Source organism: Tauraco erythrolophus, chromosome 18 (assembly GCF_009769465.1).
Source record: "Tauraco erythrolophus isolate bTauEry1 chromosome 18, bTauEry1.pri, whole genome shotgun sequence".
Classification (NCBI taxonomy): Eukaryota; Metazoa; Chordata; class Aves; order Musophagiformes; family Musophagidae; genus Tauraco; species Tauraco erythrolophus.
The window spans coordinates 1780726-1808644 of NC_141482.1; the positions used below are offsets into that span (position 1 = coordinate 1780726).

Here is a 27919-nt window from a genome sequence, read left to right on the forward strand (position 1 = left end):
ACAGAGTACCCTGACCTGTAAATTGGAAGGCTTCGCTCCCTGCTCGCAGCCGGGGCCGTTCCTGCTGCAGAACCGGCAGGAAAAGATCCCACCCTGTTCTCTGCGCGTTGGGGTGTCGCGCCAGACGGGAGCTCCTGCTCCAGCGGCGCTCACGGGCTGACGCTGGGATTTTGGGAGAGCGCTCGCGCTGCCCCCCCCCGTGCCATGGCGCTTTCCCACCGTCCCTGCGGTGTGTCCCCGTCCCCCCCCGCCCCTCCGGCGCCCGGGACCGTCTCCCCGCGCTCTCCGCGGCCGCTGACGCTCCGAGCCGCGCTCGCCGGGCTCAGCGCTGCCGGGGCGGCCTCTCCCCCGCGGCAGCACCGCGGCCCGGCGCGGAGCGGAACGCGAACCGCCGCCACGGAGCGGCCCCGGCCGGGCGCGGCGCTCCCGGCCCGCGGCCCCGCTCCCGGCCGCGCCCGGCGGGGGGGGGGCGGTCCCGGCGGGGCGGGGCGGGGCCGCGCGCGATGGCGGCGGCGGCCCCGGCGGAGGCGCGGGGTCGGGGCTGCCTGCGGCGCCGGCTGCGGAGCGCGCAGGAGGCGCAGCAGCGCCAGGCGGGGCTGGTGCGGCGGCTGCAGGCGAAGGTGAGCGCGGCGGCGCCCGCTCGGGGGGAGCTGCCCGGGGCCGGGCCGCGGCGGCGGGGCCGGAGCTCGGCGGAGGCCCCGGGAGCCGCCGCCGCTCCGCCCGGCCCGGCCCGGCCCCGCGCGGGGGGCGCCTGGCGCTGCCGCTGCCCCCCCCGGGCCCCTCGGTCGGTCTCCGCGCTCCCGCGGGGATGCCGGGCGTGCGGCCGCCGCCGTGCGGCCCGGTGAGCGGGAGGCTGAGCCCGGGCGGGAGCGGGGCCGGCTGCGGCCCGTTGGCAAAGGCCGACGGGGAGCGCGGTGGCCGCAGGCCGGGCACGGCTGCCCGGGGCTCCCCTCGCTCTGCTTCCCGTCGCTGCTGTGGGATGAGCACGGAGCGCTGCGTGCGAAGCGAACCCCGGCCCGCTTTCCTTAATGTTGGAGAAGCGGAGCTTCCCGACATCCCAACGACTCCTCGCCGGCTGGATCAGCAGCACCGTGAAACGGGCTGAGCTTGGGCTGGAAAGACTTGGAGAAAAGCCAGTGCAGGAGAAGCTGCGTGTTAAAAGCTGCGTTTGCTCATCTTCGCTCCGTGTGCCCGTGCAGGTGCTGCAGTACCGGACTCGCTGTCGAGAGCTGGAGCAGCAGGGGGAGGCAGGAGGGGTGAGTGTGCCGGTTGCTGGCTGAAGACGGTGCGTAGAGTGCGGTAATGCCGGCAAAAAAAACCTCCCCAAAGCGAGGTCAGAGGAAGACAAAATTTTGCTCCCTGGGGCTGTAAAGAAGCGCTGTAAGTTTGCCCGTCAGTGTTTCGTGCAGTTGCCGTTCTTAGAGCAGCCAGTAGTTCCAGAAACCCTACCCAGAAGGATTGTAGTTTTGGGAAAGGAGTCTTTACTGGTGGAGTACCATTTTGTCCGAGGCGTCAGGAGCTGCACTGCCTGTAACGCTGTCTGGCCGTCTCTGAAAAAGAATCGGTTGAAACTCAGCATTTCGGAAGGCGAGAGTGCTGGCGTTCAACATACAGAGCTGGCAAGTGGTAGGTAAACTTGTGGCTTAGGAATTGATTTTCAGGAGGTGATTTTTGTCCTGATTGCTTGTTTTTGTGTCTGCCTGTATGAATGTTAAATCCCAGTGAGATTATTTTGTTTGCTGTCTTGGTGTTTGCGCGGATGTTTTTCTATGCTTGTACAGAACCTTTGGTCTCATGTTCTTTTGATTTTTGGTTCCGTATTTATACGTATGTACCTGACCTAGATGACGTTTGTTCTGCACAGTCAGTAAATACAACTTTGATTCCATCTGGTTTCTCATAGTCCCTAGGCCCTGAAGGAAATGTAAATTTGGAAACTGAGGGAGGTGATATTCTGTCTTTAGATAACTGGAGAGAAAGGTCCGGCTCTGCTGGGTTAATGCAATTCTTGTCAATCCATCCATGTTGACATTTCCAGTATACTTAATTGGAACACTCCGGAATTTATGGATAAAATTTGACTTCTATTGTATCTAGAAAAGATAAGTCTTCTCCTGTGCTTTCCCTTTTGGCTGGTTCATGACTGAGCAGGTGCTCTGTTCTTCTCAGCTGACAATTGGAGCCTGAGGTATTTCTGCAGCATAGACTCGTTCATGTTTTAAGTTTTCCTCATGACTACATGTTTTAGCATGTGTTGCTGTTCATTCCTTGTCTTGGGTCACAGAAATTGTTCTCTTCTGTCTCTTCAGGCAGAGCAGTCAGCAGCAGAGTTGAGAGGGGCTCAGGATAAGCTGAGTGCTGACCTTGCTGATCTGCGTGTGGCAGCGGCCAACATGAGCCGTATCAATGAAGCTCTTGCACTGGATAAAGTGCAGCTGAACCAACTTGTGCTGCAGGTGAGCAGAGTTGCCAAAGGTCTTGCCAGGTGTTTGTCTCCAGCTGCTGCTTCTCCTCAGACTTCCTGCCTTCCGACAGTACATCTGACTGAATATGGAAATGTTCCTTTTTCTGTCCAAGCCAAACCTTCTCCCTAGTAAAGCTTTCGGTGTTGTATTTCCTCTGTGCTTCTGTGATTGTAGCTGGAGCAAGAGAATGAAGTTCTGTCCAGTAAAGTGGACGAGATGGAGAGAGGCAAGATGTGTGAGCAGGAGAAGCTGCACTTGTGTGAAAGAACAAATGAAGAGCTCCAGGCAGAGAAAGCCCACCTGGAGCAGCTGTTGAAGAGAGCAGAGGAGCAAGAGGAGAGGCTGCGGATAGAGCTGACGACCCTGGCAGAGGAGAAGGAAGAAAGTGAAGAGAAACTCAGTCAGGTGAGACCAAAACCGTGGTGCTTCTGGGTGGGCATGTGGCTGGTTGGCTCAGTGAAGCTGTATCTGTTGGATTCTGCAGTGGTTTTGTCCAGGAGACACATGGTAGTGCTGTAGGTCAGGCAGCTTTGTTTCCTTCTGTTTGGAAACGTGTTGATGGCTTGCAGAGCTGTTCTGCCATTCTCTGAGCTGTCCTGTGCTGCTCCAGATTCTTTTACTCCCCCTGTCAGCATTGGCCTCTTTTTTGGCTTTTGATAAGCTGCAGAGAGATGCCTGTGTTGTCCATGAATCCGAGCGGGGCTACTACTCTCGCCCGTGGCAAAAGAAACAAACTGTGTAGCTCTGAATCCTTTTTCTGGGGCCAGACCCAGGGCTGCATGTTTCTATTTATGCTTTTGGTTGTGAGTTCTGCACCTTTCAGAACTGTGTGTGTTTGAGCCTCGAGAGCAGGAGAAAGCTGGACCTCAGTGTCTGCTGCCTTGTAGCGTTTTGAATGGGAACGGCACCGGGAAATTGTTGAAATTGTATTGTAAGCTGTACAGGCAACAGTGCTCCGGGGGGGAAAGGAGCTGGGGGTGCTGGTCGAGAGTCGGCTGAACATGAGCAGGCAGTGTGCCCAGGTGGCCACGAAGGCCAGCAGCATCCTGGCTTGTATCAAGAGTGTGGCCGGCAGGACTAAGGAAGCGCTTGTGCCCCTGTCCTTGGCACTGGTGAGGCGGCACCTGGAATACCGTGTTCGGTTTGGGGCCCCTCGCTGCAAGACAGACATGGAGGTGCTGGAGCATGTCCAGAGAAGGGCTACGGAGGTGGCGAAGGGCCTGGAGCCCAAGTCTTATGAGGAGCAGCTGAGGGACCTGGGGCTGTTAGCCTGGAGAAAAGGAGGCTGAGGGGAGACCTTCTCACTTTCTGCAGCTGCCTGAAAGGGGGCTGTAGCCAGGTGGGTGTTGGTGTCTTTTCCCAAGTAAGAAGTGATAGGAGGCGAGGAAACGGCCTCAAGTTGTGCCAGGGGAGGTTTAGATTGGGCTATTTGGAGATATTCTTCATTGAAAGAGTGGTGGAGCATTGGAACGGGCTGCCCAGGGAAGTGGTTAGGTCACCCTTCCTGGAGGTCTTCCAAAGACATGTGGACGTGGCGCTTGTGCTGTAGGGGTGGACTTGGCAGTGCAGGTTAACGGCTGGACTCAATCTTCAAGGTCCATTCCAACCAAACTGATTCTCTGGTTCTGTGAATTGCTGGAGCCTCTTTAGGCTTTGAGGAGGAAGATGAGAACTAGGTGATGACACAAGACTCCTTACTCTGGACTGTCTGATTCCGGTGCCCTGGAGAAAGAGCTTGGGAGAATCGTGTCACTAGAGGAGACTCGGGAGTTTGTCATTGTTTCCGTGTGAGTTTCCTAATGTACCATCTTGGGTATCATGGCATAACTTGGAGAGAAAGGTTTGTTGCTGATGGTCAGTTCGCTGTCAGGCAGTCTGAGTTTTGGGGTAGGTGGTATGTTTGGCACATACCCCGCAGAGGTGTTCCACTGCAGGAAAAAAGCAGGGAGGAGACCCCAGGCAGGACGTTATTTTCTGTCTGTGACTGAGAAGGTGGTAATGGTTACATGAGCATTTATTGCATCCTGTGTGCTTTTCAGAAGTTTTCACCTTCCAAGGACAGAAAACACAAGAGTCTCGAGAAAAAAAAAACAACCAAACGTCAGTTTGCCAAGATTTGAATATTGGGGTTTTTTACAGCTAAAGCGAGCAAAGCTCTCCTGAGCCTTGGGCACATGTTTGTGCCCCCTTGTTGTTTTAGAAGACTCCTGAACTTGCAGAGCTGTACAAACGATGTTTTAGAGATTGTTTGTCGTGCGTCTTGACTGTTACGCTTTCCCACTCCAGAGCATGTTGTTAGCAAGGCTGATGAACACCCTTAGGACTCTGTGTGTTATTGAGAGCTGAGCTCCAGCTTCTCTTATTTGATCTGGCTGAATTAGTTTGGGTGCTTATTGAGCTGTTATTAAATTATTAAACGTGCAGCTCCTTTTTGATTTTACAAAAGAGATAAATTATTTATTTACAAAAAGTTAGGAAGATCCTTTGGCAATAGGTAACGACAAATCAGCAACTGTTCTTGCCAGGTGTTGTTCTCGAGAGCCTTTTGTTGTCACAGTTTTGGACTCTGTCTGTCCTGTTCCGTTTTAGAGACTGACTTTGATTTATCCCTCGAATGCAGCATATTCACGTTGGACTGGCAGAGAAGGGCGTAATCCCAACTCTGTGCTTGTTCTCCTTCCTGAAGATCCACTGCCCATCGAAGCAGTGACATCATCCTGCTGTTGTGGGTTTATTGCTGTAGCGCTCAGGGGCCCCTTTACCCCGGAGGATGCTGTCCTGATCGCATCCCTGCAGGAGCGCGGCCGTGCTGTGAGCTGGAGGGACCTGGCACCCAGGAGGCTGCCTCAGGCCAGGGAGGGACCTGCAGCTTCTGGTTCCGGAATCCTGCGTGTCACACAGAGCAGTTTGCTGGAGACGAGTGATGTAAGAGTGATGTAACAATTTGCCCCTGCAGTACAACTTGCCTTCGAGAGGGCGAGGAGTCATTTGGGCTACTGCCTGCTTAGGGAGCAGCACCTAAGCAAAGGTGGCAAGCTTTTCTCTTCAACTGGTGGGCCAGTTTAAACTGAAGGACACCCGCGTCTCCTTTCAGGTAGTTCTTGTTCTCGTTTCTTACAAATGCTGCTCCGGGCATGAGACCGTACAAGTCCATCTGGTGTATTTCTGTAGTCCCTTTTCAGCACAGGGAGCCGGGAGGATGACCTGCCTGTGCCTACACTCTGAGCAGCGTTAAAAAGTCGTGAGTCAGCCCGGGCAAAGCTCTTCTGTGCCCCTGCAGAGCACCGTGGAAGTGCTGATGAGATCGGGGCTGTGAGCAGAGGCCGGGCTTTGGCTTGCTGGCACCGGCTGTGTGGGCACAGCCACCCGAGTGTCCTAGAGCAGACCAGAGCAAGTTCAGATTTGGCTCTTGAGATCAAACTGGGCTGGGCTCTCCGTGTTCTGCCAGGTCGTAAGGAAAGCCTGGGCATTGCCTCGGAGGGGCTGCACTGCTCTTCTAAACAGCAGATTTCTGTGTTTGCTGTGTACAAGTTTCCGTGCAAGCCCTTTCCCGTACTCGGCGTAGGGATCTTGACCGCCTTCTTACTGGAACAACTCCTGTGGGTGTGAGGAGCAGGAAAGTCATTTCTCTGCGTGTTCCCAACTTGCAGGTCAGTGAAGGAGACCCTGGAATCCAGCCCGCTTGAGGCCCAGCAGCACTTGTCTGAGCTGCAGATCGCCGGGAGCCGGCTGGAAATCCAACTGCACACGGTCACGCAGGCCAAGGAGGTGACACAAGGTGAGCGCGTCGTGTGCTTTGTTTTTGGGGATCCCCCTGCCCAGGGCAGACGGTATAAAATCAGCTGTGTGTCCGCCGTGCTTCTGCGGAGTCGGGGGGCTGGAGGCAGATCCCTCCTCCACTGAAATTCCAATGGCTTAAGGTCAGTAAAGCCAGAACCGTTGTTTGTGTTGACTCTGAATCTTGCCATTTGTCGTGTTGGCAGGGGAAGTCAAGTGCCTCCAAGGAAGCTGGAAGCAGAGAGATCTGGCATGAACCAGCAACAGGAAAACATGGCGGAACAGCTCCTGCGCAGAGAAGAGCGAAATTACAACATCTTCGCCCTTCGGGACTCTCATCCCGAAGTTGAACTGAACCAGCTCCTGCGAGACGTGGTAGGAAACAGTGTGCTTCTGAGTTCTTCAAGCCAGCTTCGGGGGCTGGCTTTAGAAGAACATAGCCTGAGCGTGTGACCTGGCAGCCATCCTCTGCCATAGGCCCAAACTGAGTTTGGAGCACTGAATGCCCAGGAGGATGGGTTTTTGCTTGGGGGGGGCAGGGAGCGGTGCCGCAGGGTCGTTGACCAAAGAAAAAAGCTTTTAAAGCCTCCCCTGAAATATTTCGGAGCAGTCAAACAGAGGTGTCTTCTGGGCGGTGTTTTGAGTCACCTGCTGGAAGCTCTTTTGCGCCCAGACCTCCTGTGCCAAAGCAACCGTGTCCTGCACGCAGAGTCCTCCTTGTGTGCTGCCCAAAGTCCTCTTTGTGCAGACTGCCCGGGGGCAGCAGTGCCCGCAGCTGTGTCTGCAGGTATGGAAAGGGACAGGGCAGCGCTCGGAGATGGCAGCGTGTCCCTGGGATGTCAGACCTTTCCCAAAGCCTGTTCAGCACCCTAAAACTGATGTAATTTTCAGCACCCCCCCTTAGAATTGCGGAGTTTTCTGAAGGAACTGCCAGCTGCAGCCCTCTGGCAGCCTGGCGTTTTCTCTGCTGCCAACTGGGTGCAAAAGTGGCTATTGAAAGGCAAACAGGACAGCAGAAGAGGAGGGATCCCCTCAGCAGCAAGGCCCTTGAGAAATGGCACGCATTTTGCATTAGATGGCTTGGAGTTTGTTGGAGATTCAATCACAGGTGGACCGTGGATGGACCACGTCCGTCCTGCCAGTCTCACGAGGAAGCTGTGTCTGCAAGGGGGCCGATGGTGTCCTAGGAGACCAGCAGCACAGTGCTCTGAGAGCATGTGGGCCCGTCAGTCTTTGAGTCTTGCCACACAAGTTTTATGTGGGAAGTTTCAACCCGTCTTCTCTTTCTTTCTGTGCAGATCCTGCTGGAAAGGGAGCGTGCGAAGAACGTTTTGTTACGGGAGCTACGCCAAACTGAGGAAGAGCTGACACAAACCTGCCAGCAGGTCGAGCAGCTCAGGCAGGAGCTGGCAGAGGCGCGACAGTATGGGCAGGTGAGCCTGGCTAGTAGGGCAGGTTGGAGGAACGGGCGGTTGGCAATCGGGCGTAAGGTGAGGGAGGCTGTGAGCGCCGGGTAGCAGAGTGAAGGGCAGCAACAAGGCTCTGAGACCAAAGTGCTGGGCCTGAGGAGGCAAGGGCTGGCGCAGGCACGGAAAGCACGGAGCCTGGTGAGCTCCAGAGACGAGCAAGAGGAAGGCCGGGTGCCAAGGGAAGCAGAGCTGCGTCCCCCCCCAGCAGCGCAGACCTGTTGAACTCCTGGACAAAGGGCGTTGTAAATAGAGCAGGTGTAGATGGGGTCAGGGGGAGACTGGGAAAGTTCTCACAAGCTGCAACAGCGCTGGGGTCGGGGAGCCATCCTGTAAGCCTGCCCCGCTCTTCGGCTTTCTTGCCCTGGGTGCGCGCTTAGAGGCAGCGTTCCGTACAGGAGACGAGCCTGGACTTTGGAGCCAGTGCAGCTGTTGTTACTTGATCGATATTTTCCCACTTGTCCATTGACAGTCCCTCCAAACATCCGTTATGGACAGAGCCTGATAAGCGCAGTACAGTTCTGAAATCTTTTTTGAGTGGCAGTAGAAAATTGGCACTTGACAGGGAACCCAACTGAATTGCTCCCGTTTTCTAGTAGAAGCTCCAACTGGAGCCCTTGACTGCCAGTGAAGCAGGAGTTCCCATCCAGTAGGAAAAGCAAACCTACGTAGATGGAATTACTGACTCTCTCTCTCCCTGTTTTGCAGCGTGAACACGAGATGCTGCAAGAAGTGACAGACAAACTGACAGGGGAGATGCGTCTTCTTCAGGAAGCAGTCGCAGCCTCGGAAAGCCGAGCAGACAGAGCGACAGATGAGAGCCATGCCCTTCAACAAGAACTGCAAAGTACTCTGTCTGTCTTAAAAATGAAAAATGAGCAACTGGAAGCACAGAGGGAGAAAATCCAGATGCTCGAGAAAGAGGCAGCAGAAGGAAGAGCTTTGCAGGAGGCTCTCACTCGTATGACCACCATCCTGTCAGGGAAGGAGAGAGAAGTGGAGCTGTACCAGGAACAGATCCGAGTGCTGGTAGAGCAGAGAGAAGTGCATCTCAGTACTTTCGATCAGGTTATTAAGGCCATGACAGAGAAAAACCAGAACATGGGATTGCAGAAAGAACAGATCCGGGATCTGGAGGAGCAGCGAGAAAAACAAAGGATTGCTGCCAGCAAAATGAGCCAAGAGCTGAAAGAGAAGGACCGGGAGATCAGATCCCAGCAAGGACTGATAGCGGAGCTGGAGAAGCAGCAAGAGATGCAGAGGACTGCTCTCGGCAAGATGAGCAAAGAGCTGGGAGAGAGAGACCGGGAGATCAGATCCCAGCAAGGACTCATAATGGAGCTGGAGAAGCAGCAAGAGTTGCAGAGGACTGCTCTCAGCAAGATGAGCAAAGAGCTGGAAGAGAGGGACCGGGAGATCAGATCCCAGCAAGAACAGATACGGGATCTGGAGCATACGAAAGGAAGCTTGAAGGAGAAAAACGCAGAGCTTGCGTCTCTGACTCAGCGGATCCACGAACTGGAAGTGTTCCTTCGAGAGCAGAAGGAGGTGGAAGGCAAGCGGGCCAAGAGTCTAGAGCAGGATCTAGACAAAATGAGCCAACTGCTGGAAGCGAACCATTTGGAGCTCCTCAAGCAGAGAGAGCAAATGAACATGTTGCAGCTTCGTGAGGAAAGCCTGAAGGCAGCACTAACGTCGTGCCAGAAGCAAGTGAGCGTGCTTGAAGAAAGGGTGAGGCAGAGAGAGGGAGACAATGCCACTCTCATGCAAAAGCTCCAGCACCAAGAACAAGAACTGAAGACCTTGCAGAATCTCCAGCTTAGGCTGAGGGATAAGACTGAAGAGGTTAGACAGCACCAAGAGCGAGGGAAGCTCCTGGAAGAAGCCTTGCGTGATGAGAGGGAAGAGAAGACCAAGGCTCAAGGTGACCAACGAGAGTTAGAAGAGGAGATAAGAGGTCTTCGGGAAGCTCTCCGGCATGTTCTGCAGACTCTGACAAAGAAGGATGAAGAGATCAAGTATCAGAGAGACAGAGTCCAGTATTTAGAGAAGACTCAGAGAGAGAGAGAACATGATCTTAGGAGGCAGAATGAGCTGGTGAAAGCATTAACACCAGCTTTGCCATGGAGAGCTGAAGGGGAGACCCTGCGGAAACCAATCCGGAAAGTCCAAATCTGTGAGGAAGAGGAAACAGAGAGGAGGAGAGTTCTCCAGGAGAGAGAGCGCAGGAGACTGACGAGAGATTGCATTGGTCGGTCACTGCCAGACACACGTGGGTTTTCTCTGCCTGAGTCTACCCAGCACGAGGCACCTGCTTCTGGACAGGTGAGGAGAGAATCTGACTGGGTGGGAGGAGGCTCTGGCCGTACAGAGGAACGCTGGCAAATCCCAGTGGCTGCAGCCCCCGGGACAGACCTAAGAGAAGTTGAATGTGGACCATGGCCCTGACCAAACTGGAGACCAAAAAGAAATGCTTGTGTTTCCTTTGCAGGAGGAGTCCCAGGCGTGCTGCCGTGGTCAACTGGCCGAGTTGCAGGAGCAGGTGAGGAGCAGGAAAGCTCTCGTCAGAAGCCGCTGGGGCTGTACTGGTGGGCACAACTTTGCACGCTGCCACAGCCCGAGTGGTGTTTGGCTGTCCGGGCGTGAGTACAGCAGGAGGTGGAAATTCCCAGCCAGCCACATCTGTTGGCCGTGGCCAAACAGCATCCTTCACCTGGGTCTGGTGTCTGGCTTGCCTAAAGGTCAGGCAGGGCGGGAGAGGGATTGGAGGAAATTCAGAAACCTGAAACTCAACGGGAAAGAGAGGATATCCTGAGGACGTTCGCCTTGACTGGAAAAACGGAGGTGCTCTGCTCCAAGCTGGTCCTCAGCAGGCTACTTAGGGCAATCGTTGGGGTCTGGGAAACAGCGGCACTGGAACTCGGTCTCTCGCTTCCTGGGAGATGCTCTTAGCGTGCGTGTCACGTCTCCGTGCCGTGGGTGTGAATGCTGTGCCAGAAAGGGGCTCGGGATTGTTGCTCATGTGAGGTCAGTTCAGGGCCACTCTGGGAACTTCTTGCTTCATTCCACAAGGACAAAGTGTTGGCCAGGGCTGGAGTTAGAGGGTGCATCTTCCCTGAGAGCCGGTACTGCGGAGCTACGGATGGTGCTACCAGCGTGGGCTTGTCTGAGCTCGGCCTTAAACCTCTTCCAGGTGTCCCTTCTGCAGAGGCAGCTGGCCCAAGGACGACAATCCCAGCAGGACTATACTGAACGCTGTGCCAAGACCAGCCAGGAGCTGTCGGACCTTCACCAGGAGCTGCCTCGCTCCTCAGCAGCTGTGCTCAGGGAGCCCGAAGCTGCTGCTCTGGGGGCAGAGTCCCGAAGGCTGGATCAGTCTCCGAACGCTCTTTTGCTGCAGAGGAGCAGCCACAGCATGGCAGCCATCCTCTCTCCTGCCCTTCCCAGACACACGTGATGTGTGACAGTGATTGTTTATTAAAAAAAGTTTAAAGAATATTTGCCGGACTGCGCTTTTTGAGTAGGACAAAGCAAGCGGTGGGTAAAGATGTGGCTCAGGAAAGACTCTCCTAGTTCTTGACTTGCACAAGTGAGCTGTTAGGAGCTGTCGCCTGACTTAACCCCTTGAGTTCCCAGCCGTTCGGTGTTATGAAAATGAAGGGGCCAAGAGCACACACCAGGGATGGAAGGTGGGGCAAGAGAGTGGGTGTTTTTCCTTCCGTCTGTGCTTCAGCGCAAAAAGCGCCGGTGCTCTCCCGAGATGATTTGCTTTCGGCTTTGCTGCTGCGCCAGGCAGCCTGCGGGAGAGCTGGGCTGTTCTCCGAAGGGCCTTAGTGACAAACTCGAGACCTTTCACAGGCAGAGGCAAGGGATGGGACGGGAATGGATGGGGAGGAGGGGAAAGCGAGTGAAACGGGCGCTCTCCCCGCAGCTTGGCCTTGGTAAGAAGGCCTTTGCAGGCCACCGATGGCGGCAGTCTCAGCTGGAGGTCAGGCAGCTTTGTTTCCTTCTGTTGGAAACGTGTTGATGGCTTGCAGAGCTGTTCTGCCATTCTCTGAGCTGTCCTGTGCTGCTCCAGATTCTTTTACTCCCCCTGTCAGCATTGGCCTCTTTTTTGGCTTTTGATAAGCTGCAGAGAGATGCCTGTGTTGTCCATGAATCCGAGCGGGGCTACTACTCTCGCCTGTGGCCAAAGAAACAAACTGTGTAGCTCTGAATCCTTTTCCTGGGGCCAGACCCAGGGCTGCATGTTTCTATTTATGCTTTTGGTTGTGAGTTCTGCACCTTTCAGAACTGTGTGTGTTTGAGCCTCGAGAGCAGGAGAAAGCTGGACCTCAGTGTCTGCTGCCTTGTAGCGTTTTGAATGGGAACGGCACCGGGAAATTGTTGAAATTGTATTGTAAGCTGTACAGGCAACAGTGCTCCGGGGGGGAAAGGAGCTGGGGGTGCTGGTCGAGAGTCGGCTGAACATGAGCAGGCAGTGTGCCCAGGTGGCCACGAAGGCCAGCAGCATCCTGGCTTGTATCAAGAGTGTGGCCGGCAGGACTAAGGAAGCGCTTGTGCCCCTGTCCTTGGCACTGGTGAGGCGGCACCTGGAATACCGTGTTCGGTTTGGGGCCCCTCGCTGCAAGACAGACATGGAGGTGCTGGAGCATGTCCAGAGAAGGGCTACGGAGGTGGCGAAGGGCCTGGAGCCCAAGTCTTATGAGGAGCAGCTGAGGGACCTGGGGCTGTTTAGCCTGGAGAAAAGGAGGCTGAGGGGAGACCTTCTCACTTTCTGCAGCTGCCTGAAAGGGGGCTGTAGCCAGGTGGGTGTTGGTGTCTTTTCCCAAGTAAGAAGCGATAGGAGGCGAGGAAACGGCCTCAAGTTGTGCCAGGGGAGGTTTAGATTGGCTATTTGGAGATATTCTTCACTGAAAGAGTGGTGGAGCATTGGAACGGGCTGCCCAGGGAAGTGGTTAGGTCACCCTTCCTGGAGGTCTTCCAAAGACATGTGGACGTGGCGCTTGTGCTTTAGGGGTGGACTTGGCAGTGCAGGTTAACGGCTGGACTCGATGATCTTCAAGGTCCATTCCAACCAAACTGATTCTCTGGTTCTGTGAATTGCTGGAGCCTCTTTAGGCTTTGAGGAGGAAGATGAGAACTAGGTGATGACACAAGACTCCTTACTCTGGACTGTCTGATTCCGGTGCCCTGGAGAAAGAGCTTGGGAGAATCGTGTCACTGGAGGAGACTCGGGAGTTTGTCATTGTTTCCGTGTGAGTTTCCTAATGTACCATCTTGGGTATCATGGCATAACTTGGAGAGAAAGGTTTGTTGCTGATGGTCAGTTCGCTGTCAGGCAGTCTGAGTTTTGGGGTAGGTGGTATGTTTGGCACATACCCCGCAGAGGTGTTCCACTGCAGGAAAAAAGCAGGGAGGAGACCCCAGGCAGGACGTTATTTTCTGTCTGTGACTGAGAAGGTGGTAATGGTTACATGAGCATTTATTGCATCCTGTGTGCTTTTCAGATGTTTTCACCTTCCAAGGACAGAAAACACAAGAGTCTCGAGAAAAAAAAAAACCAAACGTCAGTTTGCCAAGATTTGAATATTGGGGTTTTTTACAGCTAAAGCGAGCAAAGCTCTCCTGAGCCTTGGGCACATGTTTGTGCCCCCTTGTATGTTTTAGAAGACTCCTGAACTTGCAGAGCTGTACAAACGATGTTTTAGAGATTGTTTGTCGTGCGTCTTGACTGTTACGCTTTCCCACTCCAGAGCATGTTGTTAGCAAGGCTGATGAACACCCTTAGGACTCTGTGTGTTTCTTGAGAGCTGAGCTCCAGCTTCTCTTATTTGATCTGGCTGAATTAGTTTGGGTGCTTATTGAGCTGTTATTAAATTATTAAACGTGCAGCTCCTTTTTGATTTTACAAAAGAGAGAAATTATTTATTTACAAAAAGTTAGGAAGATCCTTTGGCAATAGGTAACGACAAATCAGCAACTGTTCTTGCCAGGTGTTGTTCTCGAGAGCCTTTTGTTGTCACAGTTTTGGACTCTGTCTGTCCTGTTCCGTTTTAGAGACTGACTTTGATTTATCCCTCGAATGCAGCATATTCACGTTGGACTGGCAGAGAAGGGCGTAATCCCAACTCTGTGCTTGTTCTCCTTCCTGAAGATCCACTGCCCATCGAAGCAGTGACATCATCCTGCTGTTGTGGGTTTATTGCTGTAGCGCTCAGGGGCCCCTTTACCCCGGAGGACGCTGTCCTGATCGCATCCCTGCAGGAGCGCGGCCGTGCTGTGAGCTGGAGGGACCTGGCACCCAGGAGGCTGCCTCAGGCCAGGGAGGGACCTGCAGCTTCTGGTTCCGGAATCCTGCGTGTCACACAGAGCAGTTTGCTGGAGACGAGTGATGTAAGAGTGATGTAACAATTTGCCCCTGCAGTACAACTTGCCTTCGAGAGGGCGAGGAGTCATTTGGGCTACTGCCTGCTTAGGGAGCAGCACCTAAGCAAAGGTGGCAAGCTTTTCTCTTCAACTGGTGGGCCAGTTTAAACTGAAGGACACCCGCGTCTCCTTTCAGGTAGTTCTTGTTCTCGTTTCTTACAAATGCTGCTCCGGGCATGAGACCGTACAAGTCCATCTGGTGTATTTCTGTAGTCCCTTTTCAGCACAGGGAGCCGGGAGGATGACCTGCCTGTGCCTACACTCTGAGCAGCGTTAAAAAGTCGTGAGTCAGCCCGGGCAAAGCTCTTCTGTGCCCCTGCAGAGCACCGTGGAAGTGCTGATGAGATCGGGGCTGTGAGCAGAGGCCGGGCTTTGGCTTGCTGGCACCGGCTGTGTGGGCACAGCCACCCGAGTGTCCTAGAGCAGACCAGAGCAAGTTCAGATTTGGCTCTTGAGATCAAACTGGGCTGGGCTCTCCGTGTTCTGCCAGGTCGTAAGGAAAGCCTGGGCATTGCCTCGGAGGGGCTGCACTGCTCTTCTAAACAGCAGATTTCTGTGTTTGCTGTGTACAAGTTTCCGTGCAAGCCCTTTCCCGTACTCGGCGTAGGGATCTTGACCGCCTTCTTACTGGAACAACTCCTGTGGGTGTGAGGAGCAGGAAAGTCATTTCTCTGCGTGTTCCCAACTTGCAGGTCAGTGAAGGAGACCCTGGAATCCAGCCCGCTTGAGGCTCAGCAGCACTTGTCTGAGCTGCAGATCGCCGGGAGCCGGCTGGAAATCCAACTGCACACGGTCACGCAGGCCAAGGAGGTGACACAAGGTGAGCGCGTCGTGTGCTTTGTTTTTGGGGATCCCCCTGCCCAGGGCAGACGGTATAAAATCAGCTGTGTGTCCGCCGTGCTTCTGCGGAGTCGGGGGGCTGGAGGCAGATCCCTCCTCCACTGAAATTCCAATGGCTTAAGGTCAGTAAAGCCAGAACCGTTGTTTGTGTTGACTCTGAATCTTGCCATTTGTCGTGTTGGCAGGGGAAGTCAAGTGCCTCCAAGGAAGCTGGAAGCAGAGAGATCTGGCATGAACCAGCAACAGGAAAACATGGCGGAACATCTCCTGCGCAGAGAAGAGCGAAATTACAACATCTTCGCCCTTCGGGACTCTCATCCCGAAGTTGAACTGAACCAGCTCCTGCGAGACGTGGTAGGAAACAGTGTGCTTCTGAGTTCTTCAAGCCAGCTTCGGGGGCTGGCTTTAGAAGAACATAGCCTGAGCATGTGACATGGCAGCCATCCTCTGCCATAGGCCCAAACTGAGTTTGGAGCACTGAATGCCCAGGAGGATGGGTTTTTGCTTGGGGGGGGCAGGGAGGAGTGCCGCAGGGTCGTTGACCAAAGGAAAAAGCTTTTAAAGCCTCCCCTGAAATATTTCGGAGCAGTCAAACAGAGGTGTCTTCTGGGCGGTGTTTTGAGTCACCTGCTGGAAGCTCTTTTGCGCCCAGACCTCCTGTGCCAAAGCAACCGTGTCCTGCACGCAGAGTCCTCCTTGTGTGCTGCCCAAAGGCCTCTTTGTGCAGACTGCCCGGGGGCAGCAGTGCCCGCAGCTGTGTCTGCAGGTATGGAAAGGACAGGGCAGCGCTCGGAGATGGCAGCGTGTCCCTGGGATGTCAGACCTTTCCCAAAGCCTGTTCAGCACCCTAAAACTGATGTAATTTTCAGCACCCCCCCTTAGAATTGCGGAGTTTTCTGAAGGAACTGCCAGCTGCAGCCCTCTGGCAGCCTGGCGTTTTCTCTGCTGCCAACTGGGTGCAAAAGTGGCTATTGAAAGGCAAACGGGACAGCAGAAGAGGAGGGATCCCCTCAGCAGCAAGGCCCTTGAGAAATGGCACGCATTTTGCATTAGATGGCTTGGAGTTTGTTGGAGATTCAATCACAGGTGGACCGTGGATGGACCACGTCCGTCCTGCCAGTCTCACGAGGAAGCTGTGTCTGCAAGGGCGCCGATGGTGTCCTAGGAGACCAGCAGCACAGTGCTCTGAGAGCATGTGGGCCCGTCAGTCTTTGAGTCTTGCCACACAAGTTTTATGTGGGAAGTTTCAACCCGTCTTCTCTTTCTTTCTGTGCAGATCCTGCTGGAAAGGGAGCGTGCGAAGAACGTTTTGTTACGGGAGCTACGCCAAACTGAGGAAGAGCTGACACAAACCTGCCAGCAGGTCGAGCAGCTCAGGCAGGAGCTGGCAGAGGCGCGACAGTATGGGCAGGTGAGCCTGGCTAGTAGGGCAGGTTGGAGGAACGGGCGGTTGGCAATCGGGCGTAAGGTGAGGGAGGCTGTGAGCGCCGGGTAGCAGAGTGAAGGGCAGCAACAAGGCTCTGAGACCAAAGTGCTGGGCCTGAGGAGGCAAGGGCTGGCGCAGGCACGGAAAGCACGGAGCCTGGTGAGCTCCAGAGACGAGCAAGAGGAAGGCCGGGTGCCAAGGGAAGCAGAGCTGCGTCCCCCCCCAGCAGCGCAGACCTGTTGAACTCCTGGACAAAGGGCGTTGTAAATAGAGCAGGTGTAGATGGGGTCAGGGGGAGACTGGGAAAGTTCTCACAAGCTGCAACAGCGCTGGGGTCGGGGAGCCATCCTGTAAGCCTGCCCCGCTCTTCGGCTTTCTTGCCTGGGTGCGCGCTTAGAGGCAGCGTTCCGTACAGGAGACGAGCCTGGACTTTGGAGCCAGTGCAGCTGTTGTTACTTGATCGATATTTTCCCACTTGTCCATTGACAGTCCCTCCAAACATCCGTTATGGACAGAGCCTGATAAGCGCAGTACAGTTCTGAAATCTTTTTTGAGTGGCAGTAGAAAATTGGCACTTGACAGGGAACCCAACTGAATCGCTCCCGTTTTCTAGTAGAAGCTCCAACTGGAGCCCTTGACTGCCAGTGAAGCAGGAGTTCCCATCCAGTAGGAAAAGCAAACCTACGTAGATGGAATTACTGACTCTCTTTCTCCCTGTTTTGCAGCGTGAACACGAGATGCTGCAAGAAGTGACAGACAAACTGACAGGGGAGATGCGTCTTCTTCAGGAAGCAGTCGCAGCCTCGGAAAGCCGAGCAGACAGAGCGACAGATGAGAGCCATGCCCTTCAACAAGAACTGCAAAGTACTCTGTCTGTCTTAAAAATGAAAAATGAGCAACTGGAAGCACAGAGGGAGAAAATCCAGATGCTCGAGAAAGAGGCAGCAGAAGGAAGAGCTTTGCAGGAGGCTCTCACTCGTATGACCACCATCCTGTCAGGGAAGGAGAGAGAAGTGGAGCTGTACCAGGAACAGATCCGAGTGCTGGTAGAGCAGAGAGAAGTGCATCTCAGTACTTTCGATCAGGTTATTAAGGCCATGACAGAGAAAAACCAGAACATGGGATTGCAGAAAGAACAGATCCGGGATCTGGAGGAGCAGCGAGAAAAACAAAGGATTGCTGCCAGCAAAATGAGCCAAGAGCTGAAAGAGAAGGACCGGGAGATCAGATCCCAGCAAGGACTGATAGCGGAGCTGGAGAAGCAGCAAGAGATGCAGAGGACTGCTCTCGGCAAGATGAGCAAAGAGCTGGGAGAGAGAGACCGGGAGATCAGATCCCAGCAAGGACTCATAATGGAGCTGGAGAAGCAGCAAGAGTTGCAGAGGACTGCTCTCAGCAAGATGAGCAAAGAGCTGGAAGAGAGGGACCGGGAGATCAGATCCCAGCAAGAACAGATACGGGATCTGGAGCATACGAAAGGAAGCTTGAAGGAGAAAAACGCAGAGCTTGCGTCTCTGACTCAGCGGATCCACGAACTGGAAGTGTTCCTTCGAGAGCAGAAGGAGGTGGAAGGCAAGCGGGCCAAGAGTCTAGAGCAGGATCTAGACAAAATGAGCCAACTGCTGGAAGCGAACCATTTGGAGCTCCTCAAGCAGAGAGAGCAAATGAACATGTTGCAGCTTCGTGAGGAAAGCCTGAAGGCAGCACTAACGTCGTGCCAGAAGCAAGTGAGCGTGCTTGAAGAAAGGGTGAGGCAGAGAGAGGGAGACAATGCCACTCTCATGCAAAAGCTCCAGCACCAAGAACAAGAACTGAAGACCTTGCAGAATCTCCAGCTTAGGCTGAGGGATAAGACTGAAGAGGTTAGACAGCACCAAGAGCGAGGGAAGCTCCTGGAAGAAGCCTTGCGTGATGAGAGGGAAGAGAAGACCAAGGCTCAAGGTGACCAACGAGAGTTAGAAGAGGAGATAAGAGGTCTTCGGGAAGCTCTCCGGCATGTTCTGCAGACTCTGACAAAGAAGGATGAAGAGATCAAGTATCAGAGAGACAGAGTCCAGTATTTAGAGAAGACTAAGAGAGAGAGAGAACATGATCTTAGGAGGCAGAATGAGCTGGTGAAAGCATTAACACCAGCTTTGCCATGGAGAGCTGAAGGGGAGACCCTGCGGAAACCAATCCGGAAAGTCCAAATCTGTGAGGAAGAGGAAACAGAGAGGAGGAGAGTTCTCCAGGAGAGAGAGCGCAGGAGACTGACGAGAGATTGCATTGGTCGGTCACTGCCAGACACACGTGGGTTTTCTCTGCCTGAGTCTACCCAGCACTGAGGCACCTGCTTCTGGACAGGTGAGGAGAGAATCTGACTGGGTGGGAGGAGGCTCTGGCCGTACAGAGGAACGCTGGCAAATCCCAGTGGCTGCAGCCCCCGGGACAGACCTAAGAGAAGTTGAATGTGGACCATGGCCCTGACCAAACTGGAGACCAAAAAGAAATGCTTGTGTTTCCTTTGCAGGAGGAGTCCCAGGCGTGCTGCCGTGGTCAACTGGCCGAGTTGCAGGAGCAGGTGAGGAGCAGGAAAGCTCTCGTCAGAAGCCGCTGGGGCTGTACTGGTGGGCACAACTTTGCACGCTGCCACAGCCCGAGTGGTGTTTGGCTGTCCGGGCGTGAGTACAGCAGGAGGTGGAAATTCCCAGCCAGCCACATCTGTTGGCCGTGGCCAAACAGCATCCTTCACCTGGGTCTGGTGTCTGGCTTGCCTAAAGCTCAGGCAGGGCGGGAGAGGGATTGGAGGAAATTCAGAAACCTGAAACTCAACGGGAAAGAGAGGATATCCTGAGGACGTTCGCCTTGACTGGAAAAACGGAGGTGCTCTGCTCCAAGCTGGTCCTCAGCAGGCTACTTAGGGCAATCGTTGGGGTCTGGGAAACAGCGGCACTGGAACTCGGTCTCTCGCTTCCTGGGAGATGCTCTTAGCGTGCGTGTCACGTCTCCGTGCCGTGGGTGTGAATGCTGTGCCAGAAAGGGGCTCGGGATTGTTGCTCATGTGAGGTCAGTTCAGGGCGACTCTGGGAACTTCTTGCTTCATTCCACAAGGACAAAGTGTTGGCCAGGGCTGGAGTTAGAGGGTGCATCTTCCCTGAGAGCCGGTACTGCGGAGCTACGGATGGTGCTACCAGCGTGGGCTTGTCTGAGCTCAGCCTTAAGCCTCTTCCAGGTGTCCCTTCTGCAGAGGCAGCTGGCCCAAGGACGACAATCCCAGCAGGACTATACTGAACGCTGTGCCAAGACCAGCCAGGAGCTGTCGGACCTTCACCAGGAGCTGCCTCGCTCCTCAGCAGCTGTGCTCAGGGAGCCCGAAGCTGCTGCTCTGGGGGCAGAGTCCCGAAGGCTGGATCAGTCTCCGAACGCTCTTTTGCTGCAGAGGAGCAGCCACAGCATGGCAGCCATCCTCTGTCCTGCCCTTCCCAGACACACGTGATGTGTGACAGTGATTGTTTATTAAAAAAAGTTTAAAGAATATTTGCCGGACTGCGCTTTTTGAGTAGGACAAAGCAAGCGGTGGGTAAAGATGTGGCTCAGGAAAGACTCTCCTAGTTCTTGACTTGCACAAGTGAGCTGTTAGGAGCTGTCGCCTGACTTAACCCCTTGAGTTCCCAGCCGTTCGGTGTTATGAAAATGAAGGGGCCAAGAGCACACACCAGGGATGGAAGGTGGGGCAAGAGAGTGGGTGTTTTTCCTTCCGTCTGTGCTTCAGCGCAAAAAGCGCCGGTGCTCTCCCGAGATGATTTGCTTTCGGCTTTGCTGATGCGCCAGGCAGCCTGCGGGAGAGCTGGGCTGTTCTCCGAAGGGCCTTAGTGACAAACTCGAGACCTTTCACAGGCAGAGGCAAGGGATGGGACGGGAATGGATGGGGAGGAGGTGAAAGCGAGTGAAACGGACGCTCTCCCCGCAGCTTGGCCTTGGTAAGAAGGCCTTTGCAGGCCACCGATGGCGGCAGTCTCAGCTGGAGGTCAGGCAGCTTTGTTTCCTTCTGTTGGAAACGTGTTGATGGCTTGCAGAGCTGTTCTGCCATTCTCTGAGCTGTCCTGTGCTGCTCCAGATTCTTTTACTCCCCCTGTCAGCATTGGCCTCTTTTTTGGCTTTTGATAAGCTGCAGAGAGATGCCTGTGTTGTCCATGAATCCGAGCGGGGCTACTACTCTCGCCTGTGGCCAAAGAAACAAACTGTGTAGCTCTGAATCCTTTTCCTGGGGCCAGACCCAGGGCTGCATGTTTCTATTTATGCTTTTGGTTGTGAGTTCTGCACCTTTCAGAACTGTGTGTGTTTGAGCCTCGAGAGCAGGAGGAAGCTGGACCTCAGTGTCTGCTGCCTTGTAGCGTTTTGAATGGGAACGGCACCGGGAAATTGTTGAAATTGTATTGTAAGCTGTACAGGCAACAGTGCTCCGGGGGGGAAAGGAGCTGGGGGTGCTGGTCGAGAGTCGGCTGAACATGAGCAGGCAGTGTGCCCAGGTGGCCACGAAGGCCAGCAGCATCCTGGCTTGTATCAAGAGTGTGGCCGGCAGGACTAAGGAAGCGCTTGTGCCCCTGTCCTTGGCACTGGTGAGGCGGCACCTGGAATACCGTGTTCGGTTTGGGGCCCCTCGCTGCAAGACAGACATGGAGGTGCTGGAGCATGTCCAGAGAAGGGCTACGGAGGTGGCGAAGGGCCTGGAGCCCAAGTCTTATGAGGAGCAGCTGAGGGACCTGGGGCTGTTTAGCCTGGAGAAAAGGAGGCTGAGGGGAGACCTTCTCACTTTCTGCAGCTGCCTGAAAGGGGGCTGTAGCCAGGTGGGTGTTGGTGTCTTTTCCCAAGTAAGAAGTGATAGGAGGCGAGGAAACGGCCTCAAGTTGTGCCAGGGGAGGTTTAGATTGGGTATTTGGAGATATTCTTCACTGAAAGAGTGGTGGAGCATTGGAACGGGCTGCCCAGGGAAGTGGTTAGGTCACCCTTCCTGGAGGTCTTCCAAAGACATGTGGACGTGGCGCTTGTGCTTTAGGGGTGGACTTGGCAGTGCAGGTTAACGGCTGGACTCAATCTTCAAGGTCCATTCCAACCAAACTGATTCTCTGGTTCTGTGAATTGCTGGAGCCTCTTTAGGCTTTGAGGAGGAAGATGAGAACTAGGTGATGACACAAGACTCCTTACTCTGGACTGTCTGATTCCGGTGCCCTGGAGAAAGAGCTTGGGAGAATTGTGTCACTAGAGGAGACTCGGGAGTTTGTCATTGTTTCCGTGTGAGTTTCCTAATGTACGATCTTGGGTATTATGGGATAACTTGGAGAGAAAGGTTTGTTGCTGATGGTCAGTTCGCTGTCAGGCAGTCTGAGTTTTGGGGTAGGTGGTATGTTTGGCACATACCCCGCAGAGGTGTTCCACTGCAGGAAAAAAGCAGGGAGGAGACCCCAGGCAGGACGTTATTTTCTGTCTGTGACTGAGAAGGTGGTAATGGTTACATGAGCATTTATTGCATCCTGTGTGCTTTTCAGATGTTTTCACCTTCCAAGGACAGAAAACACAAGAGTCTCGAGAAAAAAAAAACAAACGTCAGTTTGCCAAGATTTGAATATTGGGGTTTTTACAGCTAAAGCGAGCAAAGCTCTCCTGAGCCTTGGGCACATGTTTGTGCCCCCTTGTATGTTTTAGAAGACTCCTGAACTTGCAGAGCTGTACAAACGATGTTTTAGAGATTGTTTGTCGTGCGTCTTGACTGTTACGCTTTCCCACTCCAGAGCATGTTGTTAGCAAGGCTGATGAACACCCTTAGGACTCTGTGTGTTTCTTGAGAGCTGAGCTCCAGCTTCTCTTATTTGATCTGGCTGAATTAGTTTGGGTGCTTATTGAGCTGTTATTAAATTATTAAACGTGCAGCTCCTTTTTGATTTTACAAAAGAGAGAAATTATTTATTTACAAAAAGTTAGGAAGATCCTTTGGCAATAGGTAACGACAAATCAGCAACTGTTCTTGCCAGGTGTTGTTCTCGAGAGCCTTTTGTTGTCACAGTTTTGGACTCTGTCTGTCCTGTTCCGTTTTAGAGACTGACTTTGATTTATCCCTCGAATGCAGCATATTCACGTTGGACTGGCAGAGAAGGGCGTAATCCCAACTATGTGCTTGTTCTCCTTCCTGAAGATCCACTGCCCATCGAAGCAGTGACATCATCCTGCTGTTGTGGGTTTATTGCTGTAGCGCTCAGGGGCCCCTTTACCCCGGAGGATGCTGTCCTGATCGCATCCCTGCAGGAGCGCGGCCGTGCTGTGAGCTGGAGGGACCTGGCACCCAGGAGGCTGCCTCAGGCCAGGGAGGGACCTGCAGCTTCTGGTTCCGGAATCCTGCGTGTCACACAGAGCAGTTTGCTGGAGACGAGTGATGTAAGAGTGATGTAACAATTTGCCCCTGCAGTACAACTTGCCTTCGAGAGGGCGAGGAGTCATTTGGGCTACTGCCTGCTTAGGGAGCAACACCTAAGCAAAGGTGGCAAGCTTTTCTCTTCAACTGGTGGGCCAGTTTAAACTGAAGGACACCCGCGTCTCCTTTCAGGTAGTTCTTGTTCTCGTTTCTTACAAATGCTGCTCCGGGCATGAGATGGTACAAGTCCATCTGGTGTATTTCTGTAGTCCCTTTTCAGCACAGGGAGCCGGGAGGATGACCTGCCTGTGCCTACACTCTGAGCAGCGTTAAAAAGTCGTGAGTCAGCCCGGGCAAAGCTCTTCTGTGCCCCTGCAGAGCACCGTGGAAGTGCTGATGAGATCGGGGCTGTGAGCAGAGGCCGGGCTTTGGCTTGCTGGCACCGGCTGTGTGGGCACAGCCACCCGAGTGTCCTAGAGCAGACCAGAGCAAGTTCAGATTTGGCTCTTGAGATCAAACTGGTCTGGGCTCTCCGTGTTCTGCCAGGTCGTAAGGAAAGCCTGGGCATTGCCTCGGAGGGGCTGCACTGCTCTTCTAAACAGCAGATTTCTGTGTTTGCTGTGTACAAGTTTCCGTGCAAGCCCTTTCCCGTACTCGGCGTAGGGATCTTGACCGCCTTCTTACTGGAACAACTCCTGTGGGTGTGAGGAGCAGGAAAGTCATTTCTCTGCGTGTTCCCAACTTGCAGGTCAGTGAAGGAGACCCTGGAATCCAGCCCGCTTGAGGCTCAGCAGCACTTGTCTGAGCTGCAGATCGCCGGGAGCCGGCTGGAAATCCAACTGCACACGGTCACGCAGGCCAAGGAGGTGACACAAGGTGAGCGCGTCGTGTGCTTTGTTTTTGGGGATCCCCCTGCCCAGGGCAGACGGTATAAAATCAGCTGTGTGTCCGCCGTGCTTCTGCGGAGTCGGGGGGCTGGAGGCAGATCCCTCCTCCACTGAAATTCCAATGGCTTAAGGTCAGTAAAGCCAGAACCGTTGTTTGTGTTGACTCTGAATCTTGCCATTTGTCGTGTTGGCAGGGGAAGTCAAGTGCCTCCAAGGAAGCTGGAAGCAGAGAGATCTGGCATGAACCAGCAACAGGAAAACATGGCGGAACAGCTCCTGCGCAGAGAAGAGCGAAATTACAACATCTTCGCCCTTCGGGACTCTCATCCCGAAGTTGAACTGAACCAGCTCCTGCGAGACGTGGTAGGAAACAGTGTGCTTCTGAGTTCTTCAAGCCAGCTTCGGGGGCTGGCTTTAGAAGAACATAGCCTGAGCATGTGACATGGCAGCCATCCTCTGCCATAGGCCCAAACTGAGTTTGGAGCACTGAATGCCCAGGAGGATGGGTTTTTGCTTTGGGGGGGCAGGGAGGAGTGCCGCAGGGTCGTTGACCAAAGGAAAAAGCTTTTAAAGCCTCCCCTGAAATATTTCGGAGCAGTCAAACAGAGGTGTCTTCTGGGTGGTGTTTTGAGTCACCTGCTGGAAGCTCTTTTGCGCCCAGACCTCCTGTGCCAAAGCAACCGTGTCCTGCACGCAGAGTCCTCCTTGTGTGCTGCCCAAAGGCCTCTTTGTGCAGACTGCCCGGGGGCAGCAGTGCCCGCAGCTGTGTCTGCAGGTATGGAAAGGACAGGGCAGCGCTCGGAGATGGCAGCGTGTCCCTGGGATGTCAGACCTTTCCCAAAGCCTGTTCAGCACCCTAAAACTGATGTAATTTTCAGCACCCCCCCTTAGAATTGCGGAGTTTTCTGAAGGAACTGCCAGCTGCAGCCCTCTGGCAGCCTGGCGTTTTCTCTGCTGCCAACTGGGTGCAAAAGTGGCTATTGAAAGGCAAACGGGACAGCAGAAGAGGAGGGATCCCCTCAGCAGCAAGGCCCTTGAGAAATGGCACGCATTTTGCATTAGATGGCTTGGAGTTTGTTGGAGATTCAATCACAGGTGGACCGTGGATGGACCACGTCCGTCCTGCCAGTCTCACGAGGAAGCTGTGTCTGCAAGGGGGCCGATGGTGTCCTAGGAGACCAGCAGCACAGTGCTCTGAGAGCATGTGGGCCCGTCAGTCTTTGAGTCTTGCCACACAAGTTTTATGTGGGAAGTTTCAACCCGTCTTCTCTTTCTTTCTGTGCAGATCCTGCTGGAAAGGGAGCGTGCGAAGAACGTTTTGTTACGGGAGCTCCGCCAAACTGAGGAAGAGCTGACACAAACCTGCCAGCAGGTCGAGCAGCTCAGGCAGGAGCTGGCAGAGGCGCGACAGTATGGGCAGGTGAGCCTGGCTAGTAGGGCAGGTTGGAGGAACGGGCAGTTGGCAATCGGGCGTCAGGTGAGGGAGGCTGTGAGCGCCGGGTAGCAGAGTGAAGGGCAGCAACAAGGCTCTGAAACCAAAGTGCTGGGCCTGAGGAGGCAAGGGCTGGCGCAGGCACGGAAAGCACGGAGCCTGGTGAGCTCCAGAGACGAGCAAGAGGAAGGCCGGGTGCCAAGGGAAGCAGAGCTGCGTCCCCCCCCAGCAGCGCAGACCTGTTGAACTCCTGGACAAAGGGCGTTGTAAATAGAGCAGGTGTAGATGGGGTCAGGGGGAGACTGGGAAAGTTCTCACAAGCTGCAACAGCGCTGGGGTCGGGGAGCCATCCTGTAAGCCTGCCCCGCTCTTCGGCTTTCTTCCCTGGGTGCGCGCTTAGAGGCAGCGTTCCGTACAGGAGACGAGCCTGGACTTTGGAGCCAGTGCAGCTGTTGTTACTTGATCGATATTTTCCCACTTGTCCATTGACAGTCCCTCCAAACATCCGTTATGGACAGAGCCTGATAAGCGCAGTACAGTTCTGAAATCTTTTTTGAGTGGCAGTAGAAAATTGGCACTTGACAGGGAACCCAACTGAATCGCTCCCGTTTTCTAGTAGAAGCTCCAACTGGAGCCCTTGACTGCCAGTGAAGCAGGAGTTCCCATCCAGTAGGAAAAGCAAACCTACGTAGATGGAATTACTGACTCTCTTTCTCCCTGTTTTGCAGCGTGAACACGAGACGCTGCAAGAAGTGACAGACAAACTGACAGGGGAGATGCGTCTTCTTCAGGAAGCAGTCGCAGCCTCGGAAAGCCGAGCAGACAGAGCGACAGATATGAGCCATGCCCTTCAACAAGAACTGCAAAGTACTCTGTCTGTCTTAAAAATGAAAAATGAGCAACTGGAAGCACAGAGGGAGAAAATCCAGATGCTCGAGAAAGAGGCAGCAGAAGGAAGAGCTTTGCAGGAGGCTCTCACTCGTATGACCACCATCCTGTCAGGGAAGGAGAGAGAAGTGGAGCTGTACCAGGAACAGATCCGAGTGCTGGTAGAGCAGAGAGAAGTGCATCTCAGTACTTTCGATCAGGTTATTAAGGCCATGACAGAGAAAAACCAGAACATGGGATTGCAGAAAGAACAGATCCGGGATCTGGAGGAGCAGCGAGAAAAACAAAGGATTGCTGCCAGCAAAATGAGCCAAGAGCTGAAAGAGAAGGACCGGGAGATCAGATCCCAGCAAGGACTGATAGCGGAGCTGGAGAAGCAGCAAGAGATGCAGAGGACTGCTCTCGGCAAGATGACCAAAGAGCTGGGAGAGAGAGACCGGGAGATCAGATCCCAGCAAGGACTCATAATGGAGCTGGAGAAGCAGCAAGAGTTGCAGAGGACTGCTCTCAGCAAGATGAGCAAAGAGCTGGAAGAGAGGGACCGGGAGATCAGATCCCAGCAAGAACAGATACGGGATCTGGAGCATACGAAAGGAAGCTTGAAGGAGAAAAACGCAGAGCTTGCGTCTCTGACTCAGCGGATCCACGAACTGGAAGTGTTCCTTCGAGAGCAGAAGGAGGTGGAAGGCAAGCGGGCCAAGAGTCTAGAGCAGGATCTAGACAAAATGAGCCAACTGCTGGAAGCGAACCATTTGGAGCTCCTCAAGCAGAGAGAGCAAATGAACATGTTGCAGCTTCGTGAGGAAAGCCTGAAGGCAGCACTAACGTCGTGCCAGAAGCAAGTGAGCGTGCTTGAAGAAAGGGTGAGGCAGAGAGAGGGAGACAATGCCACTCTCATGCAAAAGCTCCAGCACCAAGAACAAGAACTGAAGACCTTGCAGAATCTCCAGCTTAGGCTGAGGGATAAGACTGAAGAGGTTAGACAGCACCAAGAGCGAGGGAAGCTCCTGGAAGAAGCCTTGCGTGATGAGAGGGAAGAGAAGACCAAGGCTCAAGGTGACCAACGAGAGTTAGAAGAGGAGATAAGAGGTCTTCGGGAAGCTCTCCGGCATGTTCTGCAGACTCTGACAAAGAAGGATGAAGAGATCAAGTATCAGAGAGACAGAGTCCAGTATTTAGAGAAGACTCAGAGAGAGAGAGAACATGATCTTAGGAGGCAGAATGAGCTGGTGAAAGCATTAACACCAGCTTTGCCATGGAGAGCTGAAGGGGAGACCCTGCGGAAACCAATCCGGAAAGTCCAAATCTGTGAGGAAGAGGAAACAGAGAGGAGGAGAGTTCTCCAGGAGAGAGAGCGCAGGAGACTGACGAGAGATTGCATTGGTCGGTCACTGCCAGACGCACGTGGGTTTTCTCTGCCTGAGTCTACCCAGCACGAGGCACCTGTTTCTGGACAGGTGAGAAGAGAATCTGACTGGGTGGGAGGAGGCTCTGGCCGTACAGAGGAACGCTGGCAAATCCCAGTGGCTGCAGCCCCCGGGACAGACCTAAGAGAAGTTGAATGTGGACCATGGCCCTGACCAAACTGGAGACCAAAAAGAAATGCTTGTGTTTCCTTTGCAGGAGGAGTCCCAGGCGTGCTGCCGTGGTCAACTGGCCGAGTTGCAGGAGCAGGTGAGGAGCAGGAAAGCTCTCGTCAGAAGCCGCTGGGGCTGTACTGGTGGGCACAACTTTGCACGCTGCCACAGCCCGAGTGGTGTTTGGCTGTCCGGGCGTGAGTGCAGCAGGAGGTGGAAATTCCCAGCCAGCCACATCTGTTGGCCGTGGCCAAACAGCATCCTTCACCTGGGTCTGGTGTCTGGCTTGCCTAAAGCTCAGGCAGGGCGGGAGAGGGATTGGAGGAAATTCAGAAACCTGAAACTCA

The 27919-nt window shown here is 54.1% G+C and overlaps 1 protein-coding gene and 2 long non-coding RNA genes across 3 annotated transcripts; all 3 read left to right on the forward strand.

Annotated features, from left to right (window-relative positions):
* Positions 1 to 503: 503 nt before the first annotated feature.
* LOC147527457 (uncharacterized) lies at positions 504 to 27575 on the forward strand. Its single transcript, XM_086623130.1, has 22 exons — positions 504 to 620; positions 1200 to 1256; positions 1560 to 1626; positions 2224 to 2456; positions 2640 to 2870; positions 5086 to 5174; positions 6116 to 6295; positions 6449 to 6617; positions 6916 to 7029; positions 7541 to 7675; positions 8417 to 9884; positions 14628 to 14778; positions 14830 to 15009; positions 15163 to 15331; positions 16254 to 16388; positions 17129 to 17781; positions 17842 to 18596; positions 23335 to 23438; positions 23594 to 23664; positions 23870 to 24038; positions 24961 to 25095; positions 25836 to 27575. Exons 1-22 carry the CDS (start codon positions 504 to 506, stop codon positions 27573 to 27575), a joined length of 7122 nt encoding a protein of 2373 aa, XP_086479256.1.
* Positions 9976 to 11157, forward strand: LOC147527458 (uncharacterized). Its single transcript, XR_015222665.1, has 3 exons — positions 9976 to 10033; positions 10200 to 10250; positions 10902 to 11157. It is a non-coding gene; the product is annotated as an uncharacterized LOC147527458 (long non-coding RNA).
* On the forward strand, positions 18730 to 19836 carry LOC147527459 (uncharacterized). Its single transcript, XR_015222705.1, has 3 exons — positions 18730 to 18746; positions 18913 to 18963; positions 19615 to 19836. It is a non-coding gene; the product is annotated as an uncharacterized LOC147527459 (long non-coding RNA).
* Positions 27576 to 27919: the final 344 nt, after the last annotated feature.